The 27,578-nt window shown below is 47.1% G+C and overlaps 1 protein-coding gene across 2 annotated transcripts in view; it reads left to right on the top strand.

The window, feature by feature from the left end:
* The window catches only part of LOC311153555 (coiled-coil domain-containing protein 134-like), a 46,733-nt gene that overhangs the window by 17,502 nt on the left and 1,653 nt on the right, over positions 1 to 27,578 (top strand). Inside the window, exons 15-33 of one of the 2 annotated variants that reach the window (XM_084205489.1) lie at positions 501 to 561; positions 1,780 to 1,877; positions 2,585 to 2,759; positions 2,862 to 3,009; positions 3,564 to 3,836; positions 7,449 to 7,614; positions 9,582 to 9,686; positions 11,343 to 11,453; positions 12,012 to 12,193; positions 14,545 to 14,626; positions 15,088 to 15,293; positions 16,002 to 16,083; positions 18,099 to 18,205; positions 19,009 to 19,140; positions 25,429 to 25,546; positions 26,357 to 26,478; positions 26,685 to 26,769; positions 27,003 to 27,184; positions 27,428 to 27,499. In XM_084205489.1, the coding sequence (XP_084061615.1) occupies positions 501 to 561; positions 1,780 to 1,877; positions 2,585 to 2,759; positions 2,862 to 3,009; positions 3,564 to 3,836; positions 7,449 to 7,614; positions 9,582 to 9,686; positions 11,343 to 11,453; positions 12,012 to 12,193; positions 14,545 to 14,626; positions 15,088 to 15,293; positions 16,002 to 16,083; positions 18,099 to 18,205; positions 19,009 to 19,140; positions 25,429 to 25,546; positions 26,357 to 26,478; positions 26,685 to 26,769; positions 27,003 to 27,184; positions 27,428 to 27,499 (2,507 nt within the window). Of the gene's footprint in view, positions 1 to 500; positions 562 to 1,779; positions 1,878 to 2,584; positions 2,760 to 2,861; positions 3,010 to 3,563; positions 3,837 to 7,448; positions 7,615 to 9,581; positions 9,687 to 11,342; positions 11,454 to 12,011; positions 12,194 to 14,544; positions 14,627 to 15,087; positions 15,294 to 16,001; positions 16,084 to 18,098; positions 18,206 to 19,008; positions 19,141 to 21,283; positions 21,374 to 25,428; positions 25,547 to 26,356; positions 26,479 to 26,684; positions 26,770 to 27,002; positions 27,185 to 27,427; positions 27,500 to 27,578 lie in introns of those variants that run through there. The other variant, XM_084205490.1, reaches the window with a different exon arrangement.

The following is a 27,578-nucleotide window of genomic DNA, read 5'->3' as shown; positions in this document are numbered from 1 at the left end:
TCAGCAGGATGGAAAAGTTATTTGGTCTAGCAGTGATGATGGGACATGTGTTTTTTTGGATAAGAATGTTGTGTCAGCTTTATCCTTTCCTCTGGAGTAATTCAGAATTGAATTGGCTGCTCCTGTAGACAGGGATTATGCTGAAATTGTTGGTGGGATTTTACTATGTAGAAATCCTAGTTTAGTCTATGTGTGCCTTACTTTTCACACATCAGAGAGGTGACGTAGACAATTCCTCTGTTCTAAACATGTGAAAAGGGCAAATCTTCACTTCTCCTCCTGAGAAAACAAATTAATCTCAAATATTCTCCTCACACCCAAACTTGGAGTAGTTTACTTTCTGAAAGGCAGCCTAATATGTATATTCCTACTGAGATGGCCTGCCCTCTTCACCAGGATTGTGTGGAGATGTGTGGGGGTGGTTATGGGCCCAGTCTACTCCTTTTCTTATCATACATGTTCTGTGCTCCTTTGACATCTCTGTCTTGCTTTCTGTCTAGCATCTTCGTCCTTCATCCGACTGACCCTGGAGCTGAAGGCCAAATTTTGCTCTGTACAGAGGTATTGTGATGTGTGCGTTGTTAGTGAGCCAAGTATTTCCAAATGGGAAAGTAGATCATGCCTTATCTAACACACCTGATTAGGCAAGATGAGAGGCTGAAAGACTCAGGAATGGTTGTGTCTTATTGAAAAATGTAAATGGTTACTGACAATAGAAGAGCTTGATGTGGGAGAAGGGAGAAGCAGTTTGGTAGGGGGCGGATGGATTTACACGGCACTGTGAGAATTCTGTGCTCTGTCGTGAGTTGCACAGATAGAGCAGCCTGACTTTGGAGTAGTCAGATCAGTGGGTGTTCTGAAGAGAAGTATCAGTAGCATCAGTTCCATCTAAGCTCTGGCTTCCTAAGCATTTACTACCACTGTTGTTGTTCCTCATGGTGTGATAATATATTAGAAATGGGAGAAAGGAGGATAACTTCAGTAACAAACATTGCAAAAGATCTCTTAGAGTAGAGGCTATGATTTCTAGGTTGAGGAGTATTTGGGAGATTCTCTGTGGGCCTGCAGAGATGTTTTCCCTCCTCTTTCCTGTGACTGTACCTTGTTAAAAAAGTAAACAAAACACACAGCACTCCAAGTCCAGTTTACTAGTGTGGAACTTGGAGTGGGGGCATTTGTGCCTGTGAATGGTGTGTGGTGGGAGTGATCTAGGTTTCTAGCACAGCACTGTGCTGTGCCAAGGATGGGTGTTACAGGTGTCTGCTTATGTCCTGTTCTGCAAGGAAATGGTTGCAGAGAGAGAAATACCTGGAAACAGCTGTTCTCATCCTTTTAGTTGCTCTTTTGGCATTCTTCAGTGTTCATCCCTGGCAATGTCAGTGCTAAAAAAATCTAAGTGTTGTTTGCCGGTGGAATCCTTGTATTGTGAGCTACCCTTAAACACCTCCCATTCTCTGCAGTGTTAGGGGTCCTGTCCTCATAGGACTCTCTGTGTAGACAAGATGTGATGGTTGTGGGAGTACCCCACTGTATTCACACTGGCCCAAGGCATAACCATGTTCACTGCACACACCACCACATCTGTGAGCCAACAGTCCATTGGGAACTCATAATTTTCCTGGAAGCCTAGGCTAGTTCCTACAGTCTTCTTGTGATGGGGCAGGTGCTTGTATGGGATCATTCAGTAAAATGAGGTTCTGGCAGACAGTGTGTGATATCAGAAGTAGGAAGAGGATATTTCTAGCCTCCTTTACTGTCTCTTTCTGCTCTTCTTCACAGTAATCCTGTCCTGAATCACACCTGTTCCAGCTTCCTCAGCAGCTTATGCCTGAACCTTTACTCAGCCATAGAGAAGATGAGAACTTCTTCTCAGGAGGGCAAGTTTGGGGAAAGAGAAAAATTGCTTTGTTTAGTTTGAGGCCCTGCCACCCTCTGTTTAGGCAACAGGTGAAAAAAAATTAGAAAAGGACAAAGGAGAAGGGAAGGGAGGACACATAAAGCTTGACTGAGATTTTTTTTTCCCCAGCTTGTTTTTAAGCTGGTCCAGCAAGGACCAGCGCAGAAAACACTCAGATAATGCCTTTTGAAGAGTTTGGAACCCTACCTGAAAGAATCCATTTCATCTGCCTATGGTTTTGTTTACATGGGGGCATTTGTTAGCATAACTGTGCATGCTTAATTGAAACAAAATTACTTGCCACAATCAAGTGGCATATCTGCAGATTAAGGTATTTTTTCCCCTCTGGCATACACTATAAAGCCTTCCTGTCTGTACTGTAACTTTCCATAATAGATAAGTCCCAAACAAATGAGGTGAAAGTTTCTACATCAGAAAAGCCACTTTTCCCATTAGCAGTGGTTGGTCACCAATGCAGGCAGCATCAGCAAAGGGCTCAGAATCTCAAACAGATTGTGTTTTTTCATCCTTAAACTGTCTTTTCATCCTTAAAGCCAGCTCTGTTAAATCAGGTCTCACACCACTATTGATGCCAAATCACAGAGGTGTGCTTGGTGTATGCAGACTGTGGAGTTGTTCCATAGACATTGCTCATCATTTCCTGCCTGCTTATGTTTTTATTTTTAGAGCAGGAGATGTCTGAGCTCCTGCAGAAGGGTCTGCCTCAGTTAAACTACACCATTGCTGAAAGCCTTCTCCTCCTGTCTGAAGCCCCTGAGCCTTTCTTTTTGGATCAGTCTCTTTGCAGCCACCAGCACTGTTTCATACTGCTCTTGTACTTTGCCTACACCTTCGGGGACAGGTGAGCCAAGACTATTCAAAGCAAGTGGCTATTATATACCATGTATTGGTGGGTAAAGCATATCTATTGTTACTGTTTCCACTCCAATCTCCTTCAATGCAGGTTTGTTCCAGATGCAGAATTATTTCTAGCTGTGAGAAATTTTCTCCTGTCAGCACAGGACCATGGAGACTGTCCCCCTCCACACATACTCAGAGCTGCACTTTACCTCCTTGCTGTCTGTCAGGACAAAGGCAAAGCCCTGGATGTGGTAAAAGATTTCATTCCTACCTCTTGGAGCCTTTTTGTTGAAACTAAACTTTCTCTCCACTCACATCAACCTTGTAGAAAGTATTTTGGCATAGGTGGTGAGCAGTGAATGAGTGAAGGCTGTGCAGTGCATCTACACTCTGGAAAGTTAACTATGAAAATACACAGGGGAATATAGATATGACAGAATAAACTTGTGTATGTGTGGGAAGTGTAACTGCGTTGGATAGGCTGTGAATTCACATATAGAATATAATGAATTTCATAGCTCAGTCTCCCAAACAGATCTCCAGCCTCTGCAGCAGGCTTTCTAGTGTTCCCATATGGCTCATTGCTGCTGCACAGCTTTGAGCTCTGTATAAAGCCTACAGGTTTCTTAGCCTTTGTGATGCAAATGGGCTTCACAAAATGATGTTTAACTGATATGTTTGATTGTCTGCTGAAAAGGCAGTGTGACTGTTTCTTGCAGTAATGTCTCATCACTTCAGATGCTTTATATTCAGTATTAGTGATTATTTTGTTCTCTGCCTCATTTCCCCTTTCCCTCTTTACCAGAGGTCTTTGTCTACCATAAGAAGGATCCTGGATAATCTTCCAGATCTGAGCTTGGTCTATGTCCATTGTCCTCTCCTACTGAAATTCTTCCTGCGCTACCCTGAGCTCATGGGGAGATTTGGACACCAAGTGCTCCAACTCTGGTTTTCCTGGGAGGACTGCAAGCAGAATGAGGTTGAAGAAGCTGATTTCGGCTCATCTGATCAGCTGAACAGTGCTAACCCATTGCTTCCCATTCTGAAGAGCAATTCCAGCATTTTGCTTATTTTACTGGTATGTGGCTTTCACAAGGATGAGCTGCTATCTTGGCCATGATTTTGGGGGCTTTTTGGTTCTTAAAGCTTTTAGTGATGTTATGAAACCAAGTATGTTGATAGAAGGAGCCATGTGTGTGTACACAGACTTCCACCTGCCAGGGAAGCCATATGTGGAAAATGGGACTTTGTATGTGTGTTATCTCTTTCTCTGTCATCCATCTACTGTGACAGGAAGGGATCCTCTGAGAGCTGGCTGGACAGGGATCTGAAGAGTTATGCTGATGTATCATGAAAAATCCCATTCCTTCCTCTATCCAGATACGTGAAATAAATAGGGCAGGAGATCTTTCTCCTTTTTAACGCTTTTATTAAAAATCAGCTCGGGTGGGAAGAACCGACAGGTTGCACTCACGCTGCCGCCGCTTCCAGGAGTGGCACGGAGGAGGAGGATACAGCAGGGTTGGCATGCAAATGAGGAAACCCCTCACCAAACCTAGCAAAACCCCCTGAAAACAACGAGCCAACACGGAATTAAGAGATCAAGACGTCTAGACGTGAGGAACAGAATCCAGTGTCTGCTGAGACCCTTTTTACCTGTCACCCTAACCAAAAGACGTTGGCTAGAAAGAGGACCCCGAATGTCAAACCAAAAAAGTGGGAATCTCCTGGTGCTCTCATGAGGATGGAAGCCGCAGCTCTGCCTGCAGACCAGTGGCCAAAGCTGCACTTATCCTCCTCCTCTGTGCCCCTCCTGGGAGCCGTGGTGGCGTGGGCGCAACCCGTTGATTCTTCCCACCCGAGCTGATTTTTAATAAAGGCATTAAAAAGGAGAAAGACCTCCTGCCCTATTTATTTCAATATGCAGTTCGGATTCTTCAGTGTCAGCCCTTGAAGAAGCTGTTTTGCAAATTCGGGAGCAAAGCTTTGCTACTCACAGATGAGAAGGGTATAATGAACAAGAACAGAGTGCAGAGAACAGGTCTTGAGGGCACAGCTTTCTGTTTGTTTGAGGTTTTCATTTTGTCTCATTTTAACAGGAGACTCTTGTCAGAGAATTTTGAAGTACTCGTGAGTTTTTAGGACTGCAAATAACATGTTTTATTGCTCTTAAAAGATAAAATAATAGTCCTGTGACAGGGAAAATTAATCAGTAGAGGAGAGAAAGGGGTCTTGAAGTAGCAGGCTAGTGTGTTTGCCTTTAGCTGGTGTAATGAGCTCTATTAACCCATGTAATCATGACACAATTGTGTCCTGATGGCTGCTTAGAGGCCTTTTCTCACCTCCACTGTTCTCACCTTTCTGTCACCACTCCCCATCAGTGGCCTGTTGTCCCATGACAGTTGAGCCAGTCACATAGTAAATATTAGCTAACTTTTCCACAGAAGAACATGAGATTTGCCTGTAAGGGCAAAAGCTAAGAACTGTGATATTTCTTCTCCAGTCCCTTAGAAAAATGAAAACTAGCTATCATTGAGAAGGCAAACTCATGTCAGCAGATGGTAAAGAAGTAAGAGGAAGAGAGGCTTAACTCTGGGCATCCACTGGGCATTTCAGAACATGTTTGTTCTGATCTAAGAGGCTATGCCTAAATTTTAATATCTGATATTACTGAAATGACTGCCAGGAGGGCTCTCAGGTAGGGCAGTTCTTTCACAGTTGGGATGATATTGCAGGGTAGGTAACAACATCCAGGCATTTGATACCACTGCAGAGCATTAGTAAAAGTGAGCAATGAGTTTATTTATCAGGACAAATTAAGGAAGTGAAGTGTCCCATGAGGCTTGTCCACACTGTTACCTTTGGCAGTAGTTCTGGAACCTGTCACTCCATAAACTGAAGCAGGTCTGTCAATAAGCAAAACATAAACGGTGTCTCCCTTCCCTGAATGGTACAACATTCCTGCTTTCCCTTTTCTGCCTTGCTATGTGCTCTTGCAGAAATAAATTCATTTAGCTCTGTTCCAGTCTTTAAAGTGAGTTGTTATAAGTCACAGGCTTTGACAATTCACCTTTCAATTGTGGTAAGTAATTCACCTTTCAATTGTGGAAGAGCATAATAAATCTGAATTTAGATGGACTAATAAAACAGTGCAATATGCAGGGATAAATATACTGTCAGATGTAAAGAAAACTTATGAGATGAACAACCTAAACCTCAGAATGCACTAGTGGAGTGGAAAAGCCTCCGCATGGTACAGTGAAACAAAAATGAATGTCTTTCCAAGGATTACTTCTTTGCTTATGTGTTTTAAATAATTGCCTGGATTAGATATAACAGATGGTTAGTGACTTCATCTGAGACCTTGAGCTTCTGGGTAGGAAGAAACCGATTAACACAATGGTGCATTTGCCAGGACCAAAATGGCTGTGGCCATTGCTTCATGTCATTTTGTGCTCTGTGTGTTCATCTAGGGGTGAATGTAGTCATGATGACACACTGTCCCACTTGTCTTCTCTATGCTCCAGGTCTGAGGTGCTCTCTCAGAGAACAGAGACATTAGATTACATTCCTGAATGTCATATGAGGCACATCTAAGTCAGCAGAGATGATTGTGCAGACATCTCCCTGCCCTTTATTTGTGAAAGTCTCCGCTAGAGACAGGAATTTGTCTCAGAACTGAAAAACTTTTTCTGGCACAGCCAGCCTGTTCTTTCCTTATTTGCTTTCCTTGGGTACGGGGTCCCACAGCCATTTTCTGTGCATCATGGAAGTTTGGATCCATTTCTGCTGTGTGATAGGGGAAGACAGCTGGGAGGGGCAGCAAGCTGTTCAGGCAGACTGTAGGCTCAGTTGCTGAGACCAGTTTCCTGTTTATCTCTTCAACTCTACCATTGCAATGCAGTAGCCAGGACTACTGCAGGAAGAGAGAAAAGGTAGTGCTGACCTAACATGTGTTGAGATGGTCATATTATGTCAGCACTACCAGGAATTTTCTGTCTGATATTTATTCAACTGCCTCTGCACATGCTGTGCAAGTGAATTTATTGTTATGTACCTCAACATGAAGACTATGCCCAAATTAAGCCTACTGGCTGTGGGATTCAGCTCAGAGACTCCAGACAAAGCCCTGTAGTCAAGAAGCAGGCTTGTGAGCTGTGTACATGACTCTCCCCTTTCCTGTGACTGATTGCTTGCCCAGCTTACTTATGTTTTGTGCAGTTTAGTTATGTTACTACCGCACATAAAAGGCTGCCAGCCTTTTGAAAGTTAGGAGCTATGGACTGACTCATAAGTTTGATTTTAGACAAGCCTTTTTAATATGCAAGCTGATTTTTCAAAACAACATGGAGAGCAGAAGTGCCAGAGATTCTGTTGTCTTGTTTAGTTCTCCCTTGTCTAAAACTGTGACCTTAAATGTATGTTACCCACACACTTACAGAACCAAATCATTCTTTAAATGGGATATTACTGGGAGGTGCCTAACACACGAGTCCTTCTGCTTTATTCAGTTCTCTATTTAATCAGGACATACTTAATCTTAATGGTGCTTTATTAGGCTGTTTCCCAAGGCACCAGATTAGCATAATGGTATTAAATAATGGTGACTTTTGCCTAATCAGAAAGACTTCTGCCTTTAGGACTTCTGCCTAAGGGTAGAAAGGTAGTGTGTTTGTTTTTTCCTTTGCAGGACCTGGTCTGCTCAAGCTCTGTGGAAGTGGCTTGGAAGGTGTTGATGACTCTAAGGACCTTTCTGGAAAGAAATGAGGATGTCCTTGTCTGTGACCTCCTTCGGAGCCGATTTTTACAGATTCTGCAGCAGCTTCTGGTAGAGAGCAGCTCAGCCACCCTACAAGGTGACCCCACCTCTGTGACTTAGTCTTGCTTGTAAGATCAACTAGCTGTAGGAAAACAGTCTAGGATAAAGTGGTTTTGAACTGCTGATGTAGCTTCAGTACTTACCTGCATGGGGAAATTTATGGACAGAACTGTACTAATTTAGTTTCCTTTTTCAGGGATTAATTTTGAAGTGAGACCCTTTTTTCTAATTTATGTTGTTCTGGCTTCAAATTGTGATTGTTAAACCAAAGCAGGGTTCTTGTATACTGCTGTCAGTGTTCAAATGGAGAGCTGTGCTGGTAAATCTTCCTGCTTGAACAGGGGCTCAAGTGGTGGCTGAAAGATACCCTCCTTTTTGCCTCTTCTTTGTGGAAAACAGCTGGGTGTGCCTGAGTATACATAGTTCCCAGGACGCAGAAATCAGGAGCAAGGATTGAATTATTCATGTACTGATCCCCAAACAGGCACTGTGGTGTCGCCAGATCTTATAACTTTGTTAAGTCTCTCAAAGGGAGCAAGGCTCTGACTGGGGGAAATCCCTGTTTTCCTTACTAGCCCTGTCTGTGATGTTGGAACTGTTGTCCCACTAAGAAAGGTGCTGTGCAAACCAGTCCGTGAGCTTGAACTGAAAGAGGGGGCAGTGCTAGGATGTCCTTGGCTCCTTCAGGATAGAGACTTAGCACAACTTTTACTTGTTCCTCAGGGGGCCACTGATGCTTTTAACAGCTCTGCTCTGTTTCAATTGTTTCGTTGTGCAGCAGTTGGGATGGATGGTAGAGCATGAGACTACAAGATCGTCTAGGTCTGATCTTGTTGCAGTTATGCACATTTGAACTTTCATGTCCCTCTGTCGCTGACCTAGGGAAGCCAGGAGCTGTGGGGAGGCCAAGTTCCATTTCCTATAGGGAGTCAGACCTATTCCTCCAAACCACTGGTGATGGAGGTAGGACACTGAGCTATAGGAGCTTTTGCAAGATTTGAGCCCTTCTGCTACTGTTAATATGTGTAGCTCTTCTTTGTATTGCATCTTGAACTTATTAAGTGACATCCTGGCAACCCCATCCAGAAAGTCAAACACCAGATGTACTCTGGAGACAAACTTCCTTGTCTCCCAGCACCCAGGCACCTCTGTGAGGCCTGGCATAGTTAAGTCCAGGGGATCTGCATCCCTATTCAAACAGTAGCCAGCCTGCTTTTAGACAAGAAGGAAGCCCAACAGTTGGACACCATCAGGAATATGTTAACATTAAAGACACCCATAAATGTTTTCTCCTCAAAACTGAAAACTCATGTGCCTTTGTGAAAACGTTTACTGCAGGTGATACTTGCTTGCTGTACGTATGGCTGTATACAGAACAAAATCTTAACCTGTTTACAGCACAGCAAAAAAGTGAATAGTAGGGAGAAGATTGCTCTGTGGGGTTGGTGGTCTAAATAGCTCCATTTTCCTTACATACAGGCCTGATGTGTGAGGTTCTCACTTCTGTCTCTGCCCTCCCTTGTGGGATGGGATGGACAGCATTTTTCCAGTCTCACAAGATGGAGGAGAACAAAGGCTGTGCAGCTGGGCTGCCATCAAAAGTTACAGTAATGGTCAAGTGGGCAGGAAGGGAGCAATCTAGAAAGGTCTAATGACTTCTAGCTTATTAGCAGTATTAATTTCAAAGTGTAAGGGACACGCTCCTTACATAGCTCATGATGGGTGTGAATGACCCTAGCCCCTTTTTCCCCTCCTTCTTTAGTTGCTCCTGAAATGGTGTTGGCAGGATTCAGGTGTGGCTCAGGCCAAGCCAGAGTGACAGAAAGGGGACCTGGTCCAGAGGGGACTGTAGAGATGAGAATAACATTGGGGCTCTGTGTGTGTGTGTGTGTGTGTGTGAGTGTCCCCTTATCCTGCAGCCAGAAAATTAACAATTCCTGGCACACTTTAAGGTACAACAGTTTGGAGTTCACTGACAGGCTAAGCTGTCTGTGCCCTTCTTAGCTAACAGGAACCTGCCTGTTTTGCTGAGCCTTCTTTTCCTGGTGCAGCTGCGGAGCAAGGGCATAAGGGAGCTGGACAGCACAGACTTCAAGCTGATCCACCAGGGTGAGTATGTGCATCCATCTTCTCCCAGGGAAGTGTTTATTAATTGTTCCATAAGATGATTAGGGGCTTGCTCCTTGTCCTTTGAGAGAAGATTGACCTTGCATTATAGTAATGGTTGCTTTGAGATGCTTTCATAACTAGACCATTGTAAAGAGTTGTGATAACTAACTCAGTTAACAAGGCCCAGCTTCTCTTCCTCTTGCTTTTACAATACATTTTTTGTCTGAAACCTCACAAGGTGGCCAAAGTATTCCCCTGACCATGACAAGATTTCAGGGTCAGTGACTGTTGTTGGTTTGGCACGTGACCGCATGGCTGGTGTGCTTCCTGAATCATTCCTGTCCATCCTTGCTATAACAGTCTGGTGGGGCTCAGGCCACAGTCATGTCCTGTTAATCAGCTATCAGGAAGTCTAGTGAAACTGGGCTTTCCTTGGAATGTGAATCCGGAGTATATGGCTCCCAACCAACTGCAGGGCTTGCCCACTCCACCCCAAAGACAGAAGAGCAGGCTGTGTTTGTTTACCCTAACATAACTGCTGCCTGGTCTGGTGATCCTTAGTTGGTGACTTCTGCCTTCTTACTTGGCTATTGGAGGTTTATATAGCTGGGAAAAAAAGAATAGCTACAAGAAGGAGAGTTCAGCTGATCCATCCTCTCATCTCTTCCCTGCTCTGACAAATTGGTTTCTCCAGCAGACTTTGAAGGACTATCCCCTTCAATTTGAAATGTCTAATATCTCAGGGCTGCCTATGTTGCCCTTGTAAAGAAGTGGCATTTCTCAGACATTGATTAACCAAGGGAGCTGGGGCTGTGGAGGAGCCATTGCCTCTTTATCCCAGCCTTTTTACCTGCTGTGATTTTAGAACAAAGCTCAGCTTCTCCCAGGAGCCACAAGCTCCTTTTGCTCTTGCTTTCTGCTTTGTTCTTTTTCCACACAACTCTCTCCCTACCCCAGCCACCCCATTTATTCCCTCCTTGGCCTCCTAACTGTGTTCTCTAGGGGTGGATGTGCAAGACACTCTTCTCTAATGAGGCCTCTAGATGGAAGGGGTGTGTTCGTGTGTGTTTTCTGAGAATTGCTTACTCAAGTTGTAAGCTCTTCAAAAGATCTCCAATGACAGTTTTGCTGAGCCCTGCAGTCCTGGATTTCCCTCCATATCTCTTACTAAACATTGTTGCTAAGTGTTTGGTGCTTACAACAAACATGACATTTTACTCCTGGTGTGAGTGGAGGAGCACAGCTCTCCATGGCTTTCCCCAGTCTGGTCGCCATGAGAGACAGTCACATTGTTGTTTATGCTTGTTCTAGTACTAGGATCAAACTCACACTGTGGAATCAGATGACTCATGCTGCAGTTTTTTTGCTGTGGAAACAGATAACCTAAAGTCCATTGCTTTTGGATTCATTACAGCCCAATGTGATATAAGTACTCTAATATACATTTTTCAATTCCTCTCCCCCCTCTGCACTCATCCTTTACTGCACTGTCTACTCTAAAGCAACATTGTAGAGCAAACACCTGTTGCTTTGTCTGTGCCATGCTGTGTTTATTTTCACTTTGTCTGAATTCCCTCCCCACTGACTGACTTCTTTCATTTGCTCAGGTGCTCTCTTAAGTTGGTGTCCTTGTTACACCTGTTCTTTTGTTTCCAGTCTGTAATCTCTGTGGGAAATGCAGGCCAAGGGACACTGACCTCCTGCAGCCATCCTTGAATTTTCTGTACTGGAGCCTTCATCAGACAACACCTTGTAGTCAACAGAGAGGTGAGGGAAAACTGTATTGATTACTAAGTTAATTTCAGTGAGGTTGTAGCATGACAATCAGAGACTATTCTAACTGTCTTAGCAGGTAAGGTGGATGTTTCCCATCCAGACACAGCATTATAATTAAAGACCATTTCTTACTTTGGATGAAGTTTTTGAGGTTGAGGAGTTTGGTTTGGTTTTGTTGTCTTCTCATGATTCAAGAATTGGCTGCTGAAAGACAGAATCACTGTATTTTTCTTGTTCATAAACACAGCAGTGGGCCTTTGGTGCCTAGTTTGAAATATCCTGGTATTGTCATAGTTCAAAAGATTAAACAATACCAGGGAAAAGCTCTAATTGACTTTCCTACTGTGTTGTTAGTTGATTAGCTGGCTGAGCAGTTGCTTGTGCTCTGGGACATGCATACCAATAGCTGAACAGCCTCACTCAGATGAGCTGTGGCAACTGGGCTCCCTCACTGCTGCAGGGGTGTGCTCTGCACTTCTGTTGTGCTTGTCAAGCTGGTTTAACCTGTGCCATCCCATCACCCTCTCTGATTATGTTTCTCTCATGCAGCAGTGGCTGTGCTGCTCTCCAATGTGTCCTTGCTGGAACTCCTGCAGAAGGTTTTGGAATGCACCTGGCTGTGGTCCCCTCCTTCCAGACCTGCCTCCTTGTCATCTGAAGATGCCTTGCTGTGCTCTGGATGGCTGTTGGTGGCATCCCTTTTGCTTTATCAGCATCGCTACAATACTGAGGTTAGAACCATTCTAAATAACTCTAGTGTTCAGAGTCAGCACATGGATAAACCTTAAAAATAAATATGTGTGTATGTATATATATGAAAGTGTTTTGCTTTGGCCTGTAATCTGATTGTGTTTATTTCTCTTTTGTTCTTGTCCACAAGTTATTCCCTGCTGCACGTCTCCAGCAGGACTGAAAGTTAGCATGTCCCTGAAGGTCTGAGATACGAATCATTGAAGAGTTAAAGAGGGGTGCAAATCCTGTAGGGAGAAGTGCGTACCCAGCCTTCTTGATCCAAATCACTTTTGTCTTCAGGACAGAGCAAAAAATATTTAAAAACCTTTCTCAAAGGAAGACTAGGGGTGAAAGGCACAGCTCCTATGTTGTAAACTGCTTTTTTGTTACTAAAATGATCAATAGTGAGATAGAACCTATTATTAGCAAGTAAGTGTTCAATATTAGCAAGCTCTTACGAATGTGGGCAGCTGTCATTGTATTTGATGCTTTGCAGTCCAACAAGACGTCTAAGCTGGAGTTGTCAGCTATTAATGGAATTACAATTTTCAAGGAAGCATTTTCCAATACCAATACAAAGGAAAATGTTTCCTTTTGAACTATCTACCCAGACCTCTCTTGATATGGAGTTAGAGAGCGTGTCATGAGTTGTGAGCTCTGCTCTTGCAGTTATGCCCAGCAGAGTATGCTCTTTGGGAGTTGGAACACCTGTTTGCAGATGATAAAATCGCTTTAAGGACATGCATGCATGTGCATAGAAAAGCAAGGGTTGGATTTCTAATGCTGAGGGAAGATGTGTTCCAGAAGACCAGCCCAGACCAAGTCTGCACTCATTACTTTGTGAGCATGCAGCCTCTGCTTAGGGCTTAGAGCATGGTACTTGTACAGACTGTCAGCTGTGGGAATGCAGCCTGGCCCTGCTCTGTGATCGGCTAAGTACAGCCTGCCTTCTCAGTTTCTAAAACAGGGCTGTGTCTGGTGCTGTGCCAGTCCCAAATGACATTCTAGTGTCAAGTGTCAAGTATTGAGCTTCATCTTCTGGAGTGATGCTCTCAGCTCCTATTGATCCTTGAAGTGCAATCATTTAGCAGCTTATAAGCCTATTGCTGGGTTTTATCAATACCACTGGCTTGATGTGCCATGATATACAACCCAGAAATGTTTTTGCACCAGAGATGAGGACAGAAACTGCAGATACAGCTGGGAAATTGAAATGCTTCAAGACTGCTTCAATGTTTCTAATCTTCAGCATTTCTAATTGTCTGTGTTTCTAATCTTCTGTTGAAGGGGAAGAAGTAGAAGAGTCGCTTCTCGTGCTTCTTTCTGCTGTTCAGTGTAGCTGGAGCTGCACAAAGCATCCCGGAGACTCTCATAAGAGCACCTTTGTGGTTGTGAATGTGAGCTGATGACAGGCTGTCTCCCTGAGCCTGAAGTTTTTAGAGAACAGTGGCTTCAACAAATGGCCACATTCATCTCAGGCTGATGTTAATAGTGAGGACTTGTCTGGCCATAGCCAGCTTGCATGTTAACTGTGTTACTGCTGCTGGCTTTCCCTGTGAATAAACAGGGCTCATGGATGGTAGGCTATTAGAGGCTTTGGCTTGTCAGTTCTAAAGGTGAGTAGCCACTGCCACCATGTTGCAGGAGCTACTCCTAGATCTCTGTGGAATATTTCTCTCTTCAGGGTGTTTAAAGGAATCAGCCCTGTGATCCTTATGCCTGCCTTCCATATCAACTCTCTGGCTTGCTGAAGAGTTTGAACCCTTCTGGTGTTCTCTGAGCCTTCCTGCCCTTGCTCTTGAATGGCTGTTCTGTGAAGGAAACAATGTATCGCAGATTTCCCTCTCAAGCCCACCATTCCTATTTCACTTAGTTACCAAGACCCTAAACTCCTCTGCCACTTTCACCCATGCAATAGTTCCTATCCCTAGGCAGGCCCCAGCTCCAGCAGGCAAGGACAGCTTCTGGCCACTGCTGGGTTTTGGCTGCCTAGCTCTTCAGTCTTGCTGCCTGGCTCTGTGGCTAAGGTAGAGCCACCTTGGTTGGTGGCTGTTTCCATCACTTCATGTGCTTGGCAGGCTGACAGCTGCATGCCAGAGGTCCTGAAGGGAGTAATGAGAACAAGACTGTGGTTTGAAAGCTGTGCAGCTCAGGCTAGTGGCAAGTGAAACAAGAGGGTCCAATGATGTAACTCTCCCTTCTGCGTCAGCCTCCTGAAAGCCTGCTGCTGTTCCCTTGGTTTTTCAGTGGTCATCATAGGGTACTGTCTAAGAACTAGAAGTACATAATGGAGCTTTCTATCTGCTCCAAACCAGCACCACTTTTTCTCTTCTATTTAATTCTCTTCTAGGTTCACCAGACACTCTCTGTAGACCTTACAGAAGTCCTGAATGCAGTCATCTTCAGAAATAAGAAGCCAACCCTGCTATTAGGTATTTTGCATCTGTTAGGGGGATTTATCTGGAAGCATGCTTGTACCATGATACAAGCAGCAAGGGAGAACTGGTGACTATGGAATGGAATGGTGGGGGTGCTGGAGGGAATCTGGAAACTTTGGTCCATTTGACTTAGTAAATGTGTAACTGGTGGTGAGAAGGGGCAGAAGGGAAGTTCTGTAGTTCTTCTGTGTTTGGACAGATCTTTCTTGGAGGTTGGTAGTGACATCTGGAAATCAGTGTGAACTGTGTTAGTGTCTCAAAGAAGGAGGTGAACAAAGAAACTCATGTTGCCATTCCTGTCTACAGCTGTCAGCAGCTGCCAGACAACTCTGGTGGGCTATTAAGCTCACACATTCTCTCGTCACCCTCTTCCATGCTATATAACACAGGCACCAACACACAGGATAGAGCAGAGAAAAACACTGACACACACTAATAAGCATCTCCCTCTCTAGTGAGCATCATGCAGTTCCTGAGAGCTGTCCTGCGACAGAACTTCTCCTCCTCCCTGCTGGTGATTGTTGGCCAAAACACAGCCCCAAGTGCTACTGAACCACAGCTATCATCACTGCAGGACACTGCCCTGCACCCCCTTGCCATGCAGCAGGTCTTCTCGCTTGTTGTCAGTCTGCAGAACCTTCTGGTGCATGTCCAGTTGCAGGTATATAAAATATGACTTTTGGAACAGTGGTAGTGTTGGGCTTCAAGCAGGAACATTAACCTGAGGAGAAACCACCTTTCTGCAGAATCAAAGGGGCTGCCTGCTTGTTTTTTCATCTCCCTGCATTTTCCACCCCTTACAGACGTGTGATGAGGAGGAGGGAAAATGCTCTTGCTGCAGCACAGTGCAGTGAGAGAGAAGGTAAATCAAGCTATGCGGTGCTCCCTGCTGCTCAGCTGGTTAGCTGAAATTCTGTGTGCTAATGACAATTTCTGTATTCCCATCTCTTTTTCTGCAGGGATGCCACATCCATAGGGACAGATGTGGGAAATGTATAACAAATCCCAATCCATACCCCTGATAAGGTGCTTTTGGGGGTAGTGAGTGCATCAGCATACATTTAACTTGCTCAAGTGATGCTGAGCTCCAGGGTACATCAGTTTACATTTAACTCTTAAGCTGTGTTGGGTTCCTATCTTTATTCTTTGGAGGCTGTTACTTATTATTTTTACTCTCAAAATAAGCAGTCGTAGCTGTGTCTGGCTCCTTGATGTGACAGATAATTTGCAGCACATTGCATTCCTTGAAGGAGATGAAAGGTGTTATTTTCCTGTGCTGCATACTCTTCTGATCCTAGCACTTTATGAATTTTCCTCTTGCAATAGCTGTTGACTGGGTTTTTTTTTTTTTTTTCTCTTGGTATTCCAGAAAGACTTGCTGCTCTCTCAGGCAGTGGTTGCCTGCCTAGAAACTTTAGTGGAATACCTGTATGTGAAGAACCAGGATGTTGGTAAAGTCTTCATGCTCTTTCTTCTCCTAATTCCCTTCCTGCAGTGATTTTGAGCTCTTTGTTCTCTATCGAGTAGCACTCTGGAGAAAATGTGTAATCAGTCTTTGCCAAACAAGAAAAATTATTTGTGTGTCTAAAGGTAATATTGTGCTTTGTGGGATGAGATCAGAGTGCCTGTCTCCCCTGCATGAACATTCACTTTGGCTCTGGACACCAACACGCTTTCCAGAAGGCAAAAAGTAGTTCTCCAGCCCTGTAAGAGGGAGAGGTTTGGGAATGGAAGGAGTATAGGAATAGTCTTTGACCTTCAGGCCAATTGTATCAAACCTTTAGACCATAAACATATGAGAGGGAGGATCTGAACAGGATGTGTCTTACAAAAAGGCAGTGTTGGTCATAGTTTGGCCCTGAAGTAAGGGAAGGGAGAACAGGATATTAGGCAGCCTTAGGGAATGGAAGGTGGAAATTTTTAGATTTCCAGGGGTGAATTCTGACCATGGTTTCCAGAATGTCAGACCTAATGTATGCCATGTGTTCAGTATAACATAATATCTCTGCATTGTACATTTGTACCATGTACATTGTATATTGTTGGGGGGAAGAATAGACCCTTCTGCTTATTGTCAGCCTCCTGCCGCAAAGTTCAGGTGCTGGCTCTGTTCTTAAACCAGAAAGTTCTCTGTACCCTTACCTGTTCACTTCAGTTGTTTAAACCCCAACAGAGAAGGGAATGGAGTGAATGAACACCAGGCAAAAGGGACACTGGTGGGAGAGAGGAAGTGGTTGGATAAAGATGTATTACTGCAGATGAATGACAGCTAGTAGCTGAAGGGAGGCTATTAAAAGGCTGAATAAAAAAAAAAAAAGTTATGGGGAGGCTCTGCTCATTTGGGATTAAACTAATGAAATGCTGCTGCAGCAACAGCTGAACCTATCACTTCGGCTGTTGTGGTGCTGAAGTTCATAACAGCAATAACAAGAGTCTCCTTATTCCAAGCAGAATGAGGGTCATAGCTTTATTTGGCTGAAAGATGCAAGAACACTGAAAAGAGTCTGTCCTGGACTCTGCCTCTGGGAGTTGACTCACTTGAGGCTTTCTAAAACCCTCTTGGTCCAGAGATATTTCCAAATCTGCAGAGCAGGCTCATGCACAGTGCTAGTACTTTCTCATTTACCCCAGGTGAAAGATACCCCCAAAATATTTGACATTATTTTTCAGTGTTGTTTCCCTATGGAAAAGATTCTTGTAGTGGCAATAGGGAGGTTATGTGACTGCCAGTGGAAAAGAGACCTTTTCAGGACTCTGCTGAGTTACTATAGTATAACAAGTCATGTCAGCTGATTAATTGTCCATCCCATGTTCCTAAGCTGTACTAAATACAAGGTAATAACATTTTAATTTCAGCATTCAGTGAAAGACTTCATGCCATCATAGACTTATGGCCTTACCTAATACATGTTATCTTACTGTGTATGTTCTTTAGTAAGAGCATTTTCTCTACTGACTGCATTGCTGCCATCAGCCTGGCTGGTCCCCATCGTCCACTGTCTGATGCAGATCCAGCCTCAGTTTGTTCAGCTTCTGTTATAGGGCTTTCTTCATTACCCAAAGGGTATTCTGCAGCTAAATAAAAACTGAGGTCAGGAGAGTTGTCCTCATATTGAAACTGGAGGGTATTATTTTTAAAACCCCAGGCTAAAGATATTCTCTCACTGTTTTATGACATACACCCCAGGAGAAGGTTTCTCTTCCTGTACCAGCACAAAGATGGACAATATGTATTTTCTGCTTTGAAAAGCTATTAAGCTTTTGTCCTCTTGACTGAACTCTTGCCCAGAGAGTGACAGATTAAAAACCAAGTAAGAACAGTGAAAAATGTCCCTTTAGTGTTTCACAGCATGGGGTCTAGGAGAGAAAACTTGGGATCAGTATTGAAGACTGTCCTTAGCTGGGTTCAGCCTGTCACTTTGGCAGTTTTGCAGCTGTCTTTTATTAGCTTCTCCTTCTCTCCCAGCTCTGCACGTTGCTTCGCAGCCGTGGCACCGATTCCTACTCTTCATGCTACTCAGTGGGGGCCAGAAGTCCTTTCTGCAGCCAGAAGTTCTCAGGCTGATGACTTTGGTGAGCAGCAGAAGGGTGGGCTGTTCCCCATCTTTCCCAGTATGCTGGCACAATGCACGTGAGCTGGTTACTGGTAGTTAACCTGCTATGCAACACAGTCTCTGATACTGCTGTGGCTTTGCCTGGGACTGTGTTCCTGCCCTCTATTAATCATGATACTTTCAGGTGAACTTCCACACCCTGCAGAAACTGACTGCTGTTAGTTCTTCTGGTGTTGGTAACATTTATTTATATCATCTAGGATCCCTGGGGAGGAGAGGAGAAACTTGCAGAGAACATGCAACTGCTGTTACCAGTCAGGGAACAAGCTGGCTGCTTGGCATTGAAGCTTGTCTCCAGTCTTGACTTTACAGACCTGACTTTTCAGGGCAGGGAGTTAGTGCCATATTCTACCCTGCTGTATATGGGGTCCATGGGCTGGAGGGGAAATGTGATCCTACCCAGCAGAAATACTGAAGATACAGCCCTTCTGTCAGTGAATGAGAGGAAGGGGTTATTAAAGTGAACCTTCCCCATCCAAATACAAGATGGGTCTGTATTTGCTGTTCTTATTTCAGTTTTAAAAGGTTACCTCATTTATTTTAGTTCCTTCCCAGCTTAAACCAAAATAAGTCTGGCTATAAATCAGAGCACCATCAACATAGATATTTGCACTGGTTCCATTAGAAGTGGTATAAAAATCAGGCCTGTGGTTAAGGTGCTGCAGTAATGGTGCACAGAAGAGGTCTTTGCAAGTGATGAGTCACTGTTGCACTCTGTGGGTCTTCCACTGTTTAATGTCTCTATTTTTTCCTTTGTTCAAGTTTGTGAGATATCAGAGCAGCAATATTATTTCTCAAAAAGAAATTAGCCAGATTATTCAGGAGGCAGGAGAAGCCAACATAGCAGAGCTGCCTGAGGCCACAGCTTGTGCTCTTCACCTCTTCCTTTCCCAGGTAAGAGAGCAGTGACTGCTTAGAAAAATGGGAAGGGAATCCCTAGGTGTTTGCTTTGGGCTTTGAAGATCTCATTGGTCTGTGTGGAGATGAGGGAGGGAGTATGAAGGAAGAAGCCCAACAGTTTTATGTTGTTCTGGAAATCATTCTTTTTTTCTGACCCCTCAGATTCAGAATAGTCATTACCAGGTGGAGCCAGAACAGTCAGGAATTATTCAGATCTTGCTGGATCAGCTCTTGGGACAGAGGACTACGTGTGTAAAGCATCAGGACATTGTGTATCCTTTGATAGCTAATGTGCGTGGCAGGTGTAACAGAGGTAGAAGGAATACTTAATTTGCTGCTCCTTCTCTTGTTCTGGCTGAAGGCAAACAAAATTGAAAAACTCTGAGTGGTTTCTACACTTGGCTAACTGTGGGATGAAAGACTTCATCATGTCCTAATCTGAGAAGACATTTCGGAAATGAGTAGACAATTGGGATTAAAGAAGGCTGTGTGTGCTGGGCTTGCATTCATCTATAAAGCAGAGGTGGTCTGATGAAAGGGGAGCAGGCTTGGGAGTCTCTGGCTTCAAAGCAGTAACAATCCCTGTACTGATTTCCCTGGAGGATGAGCAATGAGTTAATCTCTGTTTGCATGCCATCTAGTGCCAGTATGCCCATGAAGTAGTGGAAACACAAATATGACTCAGGCACTTTCAAAATGCATAGAGCATTTGGGAATCACTGAGTGGAATTATCAGATTTTTTTCTGTTTGGGCCTAGTCTGCCTCTGTGAACTAAATCCTCTTCTCTGGAGATAGAGGCAGAGGCCACTCCTGGATGCCTGTGGAGAAAGAGGGAACCTGATGCAGTGTTTGCTTTTTTCTCAAACTTTTTTTGCCTTCCTGTTTTCATCATGCTGCGTTGCCTCAGATGTGTAGCAGTGATGGAAGTGGCTGTGGCACTGATTTCCTGTGGGTGTGGGGACTTCCTTCACTGTGGGGCACTGTCATCAGCCACGTGTAGGGTACGTGGTGGGTGAGGTGTTTGTCCGGTTAGGAGTAGCTTGCTCTCACGCTTACCCCCAGTGTGATGTTACTGCTCTGTTGTGGAACAATCAGAGGGCAAGTTGTCCTGGTGGAGGCCATCAAGCCCCACAAAGTCCCTCTCCGCTCCATTTTGCTTCTCTGTATAGGGATGAAAGAATTTGGATGGGAGGTTTTGTTACATTGCTGAAGTTACTTTTAAGTTCTGACTTCTTTATGTATTAAGAAACCTTCAAATCTTGGTGGCTAGGAAGGATTTAGATGCACTTGAAGTGAAGCAGTGGGGCTATGTGAATAAGATTGTCACAGACATGGAAGACAAAATCCTCTGGTAAAAATGGAGCTTTGACTTTTCTTCAGGTTTACCTACACTGATGTTTCTCATGTATGTTGGGAGTGAGGTTCCATGGCTTGGGGAGGGTTGGTTTAGTAATGAAAACCTCCTGTCAGTGATATGTCAAATGTGGGAATTCCCAAAGCATGTATGCCTTTCTTTTGGTTTCCACTCATGCTGTCAATGACAGATGTCTGGGAACCGTGGCAGTGTCCCTCTCACACATTAGAGATTGAAATGAGAAGATACAGTGCACAGAGCAGAGGAACAAAGCAAGAATCTAGGAGCAGACCCCATCCTGCCATTCCTTCCCACCGAGTAGTAGGGAGAAGATGAACAAAGGAAGTTACTTGTTGCTCATTTTTAGAAAAAGGTTTGTTGAAATTAAAAAGTTCTGTTACTAAAACGGCTGTTTCCCCTTCTGTGCGGGATAAGGCTGGGTTGATGCCCTTCATCTATCAAAATACAGCCCTGCCTGGGGAAATGATGTCGAACAGGAGTGCTGTGGAAGAGGTGCTGTGCTCACTCGCCTTGACTGATAGGGCTGCGGGATGGTCCCTTTGCTCTGGGTTGGAAGGGGCGGTGGGGCCTCAGCCAGGATCCCGGGAAAAGCAGATACGCTACGTGTCCCGTAGGGATGAGGACACTTCTTCCAGGTCACGAGTGACCCCTTCGACTACAGCCTCTGCCCCCGCTGTCCTGCTGCCGCCAGACTCTCCAAGTGCCCGCCGGTGCCGGGGCGGGGCGGGGGCTCAGGAAGTGACACGGCGGGGCGGAGCGGCGGAGCGGCGGTGGCAGCGGCAGCAGCAGCGGCAGCATGGCAGCGCGGCGGGCGTGAGCGCCGGCCTCGGCACCCGGCACCCGGCCCGCAGGTGGGGACCGGCCGCGCCGCCCGGGAGCCATCCCCGCCCGGGAGTCCCAGCGGGGCCGGGGGGGAGCTGCCCGGCCGTGGCGGGCTAGGAGGGAATGGCGGGAGCAGCCCTGGGGCCGCTCCGGGGGCACCGGGGAACGGCGCGGAGGTGGCCGGTGCTCCCCGAGCGAGACCCGGGAGGGGCCCGCCCTCCCGAGCAGCCGGGATGGCCGATGAGCGGGTGGGCAGTGCGGCCCCGGGGCACCTCTCTGGACCCTGGGTTAAAAGGCTGTGCCCGACGGGCTGTGCCTGCCATCGCCGCCTGCTCGCCCCGCTCCTCCTCGCCCCGCGCTGGAGCCGCGGGAGGAGCGGACCGCGGCTCCCGGGAGCTGCCGTCCCCCCCGAGGGTTCGCGTCCTCCCGGGTGCCGCCTGCTACGTCTACTTGACTCCGGGTGGGTTTCCCGCAGCGCGGCCGGGGTAGGTTCGGTTGGTCCCCTTTGCACCGTCCCCGTGTGATTGCCTTTACTTTCAGGGGAGCTTGCGGGAGAATCCTCATCTCCTGTGCCAGCGGCTGCCCGAGCCCCTCAGGGTGCTTCTTGAACCCCTCCGGCACGACGGGAGGCACGAGGGTGGGCTGGAACGGACCCGTTCCTGCTGGAAATCACAGCAGGAAATCGGAGCTGCCAAACCGTGCGGTACACGAGCTTCTGGGCTTGGTGGCTTTGGAGACGAGCAGGTGCAAATGGCCAGTAGGTGAAGCAGCTGGTCCTGTAAGCCCCATATAGATCCGTCCTCCTAGAGGAGTGTGAGCAGAGGTGTTTAACTTCTGAAGCTTTTGGTTCACCTGTAACAAAAGATTAATCCTCATCTGGTTGTTGGAGGAGCGCCTTGGAAATGGGTTCACAGGGCAGCGAGTTTTCATTCCTTGTTTTTTCACAGCATGCTCCTGGTGAAGGATGATGCTTTCCCCCCTACATTTCAGTGCCTGCAGAGGGAAAGTGGGGCGGGGGGGGGGGTGTCATGCAAAAGTTTCTCCAGGGAACCAAAGCATTGCAGTGTGGCTCTGCCTGGCAAGCTCATTAAGTGAAATATAAATCTCAGGGATGCTTGGTTCAGATGGGGCTCCTGCAGGAAAATTTATAAAGTAATTGAAAACATTTTAATGGGAAGTACTAACCATCTATTACATGGCATCTGTTGTCATGTCTTTGGAAAAACAAATCTAAATTAAGAGGTTGGTAGACAGTGAGACAGACTGGTGGGCTTGCTGCTGAAACAGCCAGCTGGCCAGGGCTGCAAGGCAATGTTGGTGGAAACTCCTTTCCATCTGTAGCATCAGGCCAGGCCCTGGCTCCCTGGACTGCTCTGGGAGCATCAGGCAGATCTGTCTCTAGCAGAAATCAATTCAGGGAGGAGCAGGGAGGGAAGAGAGGAGCAGCTCTGCAGTGTTTGTGTCTCATCTCATCCCTCAGTGGGTGTGAAGACATGAGAGAGAGTTTGTGGGGAAAGCATGGAGGAACATCTGCAAGGAGCTTTGGCATTTCTGGCGTTATATAGTGTGGCCTGGAGAGGAAGGAATGTCCTCTGTTGTTAAAATGGGGTGGAATTGCCAAGGCAGGGAAAGGAAATAAATCTGATGTGGTCCCACATGGCATCAGCAGCCCCAAGTTCCCTGTGGTGAGAGAAACAACTGGGGCCTGCTTCATATTCACTGACGTGTTTCAGCCCTGATGGACAATGGCAAATAAATAGCTCCGATGTGAGAATGAGTGCCAGCAGATCAGATGAAAAGGTGATGGGCTTCCAGTATGGCGTGGTTCTCCAGTCCTCTACTTCTGACCTTGTCCCATGGGACAATCTTTAGGGCTGGTGTAGGAGGATCTGAATACATTTGCATTGCAAACATTGACCATCCCTACCCCAGCATCTGCTGTTGTGTCTCTGAAGAAGCCCATCCCTGTTGCGAGACTCGGAAGCAGCCAGGCAGGCTGGTGGCCCTTGTGCTGCAGCAGCTGGCTGGTCAGCAGCTGCTTTGGCCGAGAGCTGTGCTTTGCTCTGCTGCTGCTTGGGACAGGGTTTTTTGCAGCTCATCTTCCCCCTTGTTGCACCTGTGGAATATCCTCTGGCCACCCAACTTTAGTGTTGAAATGGGGGACACTGCAGCCCCCCTCTTAACCAGGCATGCTGGGACTTCCACAGGCAGCATGCCAGAGCTGTTGTGGGCAGCATTTCTGCTCTTTGCCTTCCAGCCTAGTCTGGAGGCCACTGGCTACCTCCAGTTTCTCTTTCCAGTTCTCCATGAGCCTGGCAAATAGCCAGCCTAATCCTTATGGTGGGTGGTATGTCTGATCCGAGGGGCAAACAGGAGCCTGGTCCCAGGGCAGTCACTCTCTGTGCTTTTGCATTGCTGCACTTCCTCCTCCCTGAGAGCTTGGGAGGTGTTGAGCAGCTGTGGGGCTCTGCAGAGGGGAGACCTGTGCCACCTCACTGAGCCAGGTTCTGGGTCCTTGGGTCATGGTTTTTGGCAGGGTGAAGCAGTCTCTTGGAAGCAGACCAGGCTGGTAGGTCCAACAGAACATCTGTTTGCCTGGGCTGGAGAATTTTCTTTACAGCCTTGGCTTGTTGGTGTTCTTTGTGGCATTCAGGATGGCTGGAATGTGGCTTAAGCCTCACACCACAGTGAGAAGGGGGACAGACCCCAAACCTGGCATGGGGATTTGTGCTGCTGTCCTGGCTCCACGCTGTGTCAGAAACATGGGGCATGTTGCTGAGCCCACACAAGGGGCAGCCACGTCTTTTTTGATAATGCTGGTTGTATTTACTCTGGTCTGTTCCTTTCCAGGGGTGTAGCCTTTTACAAAGCAAAATATTTCAGAGGGTTTCTCCTGTTTGTCTGACGCTATTCCCTTGCCTTTGCCAGGTGTGTGAAGATGCTTGGCTTGGCCTCAGCAGGAGATACATGGTGGGAGCTGCTGCTGATCCTTGCAGGGCTGGGAGAACTCCTGGTGCTGCCTGCCTTGCCTCTTTCACAGGCTTGGAGTTGAGGAAATTGTATTAGTTTAAAAAAAGAAAAGAACGAGAACGGATTTGGTTTTGTTTCAGTGTTAGGACATTACAGAGACAAGTTTGGCTGGGCAGGCAAACTTGGACTCAAGAGGGCAGTGGGTCTAGGGTGAGGTCAGCTCTGGTGGCCTTACACATCTGCCTTTCCTTCTGGAGAAGGAGGGGGCTCAGATGATGACTCTGAAGGAGCTGTTGCTTCTGTAATTGCCAGTGGCCTGTGCTCAGCTCTATGGAAACCTTGTGCCTGAGGGCAGACCATCCTGAATTCTGCTGCCTGGGGACTGAGCTGTTGCTCTCCTTTTCCAGGTATAGACTGTCCAAGAGGATCCTCATTCTCAAGGACCTTTTCCTCCAGCCATTGACTTTGTCTGAGGGACATTTGTGATCTGCCCAAGAGCATCCCTGCAAAGCCTCAGACGCTGTCTGGGAAGGGACTTGTTTGGAGGGAGGGGGAAGTTACCACTGGATCACCCAAGTGTTGTTTTTTGGTGTGGTGGCACCCAGCTTGTAGTGAGGGAATGGGTCTGGGTACCAGTACCCCAAGTGGTGAGGGGAGGTCACTGAACTGGTTGCACTGGGACTTGAAAGAGAGATGGACTTCAGCCCCTCAGTGATCCCTCTCTTTCTTCCAGACCTGCTGTTGTGGCTGTTGGGCTGCTCTGCCTCACAAACCCAGCAAAAACCTAGTTGTTATTTTTGGAAGAAGGGGTAGGACTTAAATTTTCTGTTGGGTCAGTGCTGGGTCAGATGCCTGGGGCTGGCAGTGTAGGCAGGTAGAGAGAAGAGGGAGACGAGGGCTTCTCTTGCAGGGGAGAGCAGGCTAACTGCAGCATCACCATGTGCCTCTGCTCTGGCTGCTGTATCCCTCAGACCCCTCATGGGGACATGGGTGAGATGGGCAAGGACCCAGATGCCAAGGGCAGTGTGCCATTGGTCCCAAGTAGCTTGTGTGACTTCTCCTTTTGGTAAGTCTCCTCACTGATCATTGGTTTTGTTGGTCTTTTTTCTTCCAGGCTGCAGCGGCCAAGATGGATTTTCTGATCATCTGTCCCTTTCTGCTGGCCTTGCTGCTGTCCCAGGGCAGCTTCACAGACCTGGAGAAACAGAGAGTAGACTCTGGCTTGGAAATCTGTATCCTCTGCAGCCTGCCCCTCCTGACCACATATGAACTAATGGCTATGGAGGCTGGAGGGAGCAAATGCACAGGGAAGGGGTCAGAGACCATGGAAAGGGGCACAAGGAAGTGGAAAAGAGAGGATCCAGAAGCACTGGGAAGTTGCTGCTTTGTCCTTCTGTAGATGGGCTTTAGCCAAGCTCCTGGGTTTGCTAACCAAGTGCCTGGCTTGGTGCAGGAGCAGAAATGGCAGTGATGCCTGGTGTTCTTTCTGTTCTATTGTGCTGGGCACTGAGCACATTTCCCAGTCTGCTCTTGGAAGTGGCATGGAAGGCAGAGCATGCCTGCACATCTCAGTGCTTTGGGGTCACCAGCTGGGATGGTGGAAGAGGGCTCCTGGGCTTGTGGCACTTGGTCTCCTCTGTGCCACAGGCACTTTTTGGCCATGAGGAGATGATGGGCTAATATAAGCCCTTCTTAGCACACAGCAGCATCCCCTGGTGAACAGGCAAAGTATGAAAAGATGAGTATGTGGAGACCCATGGGGAAGGTGGCAGTTCATGTTCTTTCTCCATGTTCCTCCTCCAGGCCCATCAGTCAGAGCATGGACTGGCACGTAGAGAGCTCCCCACAAGCTCTTAGCATTCTTAAGGGCCCTGCTGGGGTGTTTGGGCAAGGGGTTCACTGGAAATCTGTGTTCCATCCTGGCTCAGGTGCTGCCCCTCAGACACCTCCTGGGGGCCTGGGATGGTGCCAGGGGCCCGGTGGAGGGTGGAGAGCAGCAGTGTGGTGGGAGAGTGTTGGCAGTGCCCTTGACAGTGGTGCAGATAAGAAGCTGTTTGAGGTGAAGCGCAAGGACCAGATGAATGCTCTGAAGAACTTGATTGAGCTCAACGACGTCAACCAGCAGTACAAAATCATTGACATCATGCTCAAGGGACTCTTCAAAGTAAGCCACAGTGCAGGCTGGACTCTGAGCCCACGTGGATGGGCAGAAATGGGAAGGGTTGGGGGCTTCTGTGGAGCCTGTGGCAGGTGAGCATTAGGACCTGAAGGGAGGATGCCATGGGATTTCAAAGTGAGGCAGCTGTGGCAGCACCTCCAGGGTGCAGGGGAAGGCTGGCAGGACAAAGCAGTAACCAAGGACTCTGGCAGGTGCTGGAGGACTCCCGTGCTGTGCTCATCGCTGCTGATGTGCCTCCTGATGGGCCCTTCCCTCAGGATGAGAAGATAAAGGATGGTAGGTCCTCTCTGGTTTTTACCCCCCTCCTTTTTCCTGTGCTCTGGTGCACCACAGACATTTTTCCTGGGATCAGTGCTGGGGTAGGTACAAAACCCCTGTGTATCCAGACCAGACCTGGGCTGGTCCCTGTCTGTTGGGGACGCTATTGCTGCCTCTGACCAGTTCATACTGGAGAGCCCTATTGGTTTGCCCTCACCTTGTGCTGATGGAGCTGGTGGCTGTCCCCACAGCATACTCCCATGTGGTGGAGAACACTGCCTTCTTCGGGGATGTTGTCCTGCGCTTCCCCAAGATCGTGCACCACTACTTCGACCGCAACTCCAACTGGAACAGCCTCATCCGCTGGGGCATCGGCTTCTGCAACCTGACGGGTGTGTTCGAGCAGGGACCCCACTCCCAGGTCCTGCGGCTGGTATGGCTCCTCGTCCCCCCTGCCGTGACCCCCCTCTGCTGCTGGGCTGGGGGAGGTGAGGGTTTTGGGGTAAAAGGAAGGCAGGGGCACCCCATGTCTGTGGGCTGTCCTTGAGCTGAGGGATGGGGGAACAGCACAGAGCATAGATGGGACTGGTGGGAGAGTAGGCGACCCCGGTCACGCAGCTGGGGGATGCGAGTGGGAGGCAGCACTCCCCAGTGAGGTCTCCCCTTTGCTCTGCAGATGGCTCAGGAGCTAGGAATCAGTGAGAAATCACCTGATTACCGCAATCCCTTTAAAACGGACCAGTCAGAGGTAAGATGGCAATGCTGCCAGCTTGTCTCATGGGCTTCTCCATCCATGTCACAGCTCCAGGCAGATGGCTGCAGAAAGG

Source organism: Fringilla coelebs, assembly GCF_963513975.1.
Source record: "Fringilla coelebs genome assembly, chromosome: 5".
Classification (NCBI taxonomy): domain Eukaryota; kingdom Metazoa; phylum Chordata; class Aves; order Passeriformes; family Fringillidae; genus Fringilla; species Fringilla coelebs.
The sequence above is the reverse complement of the archived record's forward strand: the minus strand, read 5'-3'. Positions and strand labels throughout refer to the sequence as shown.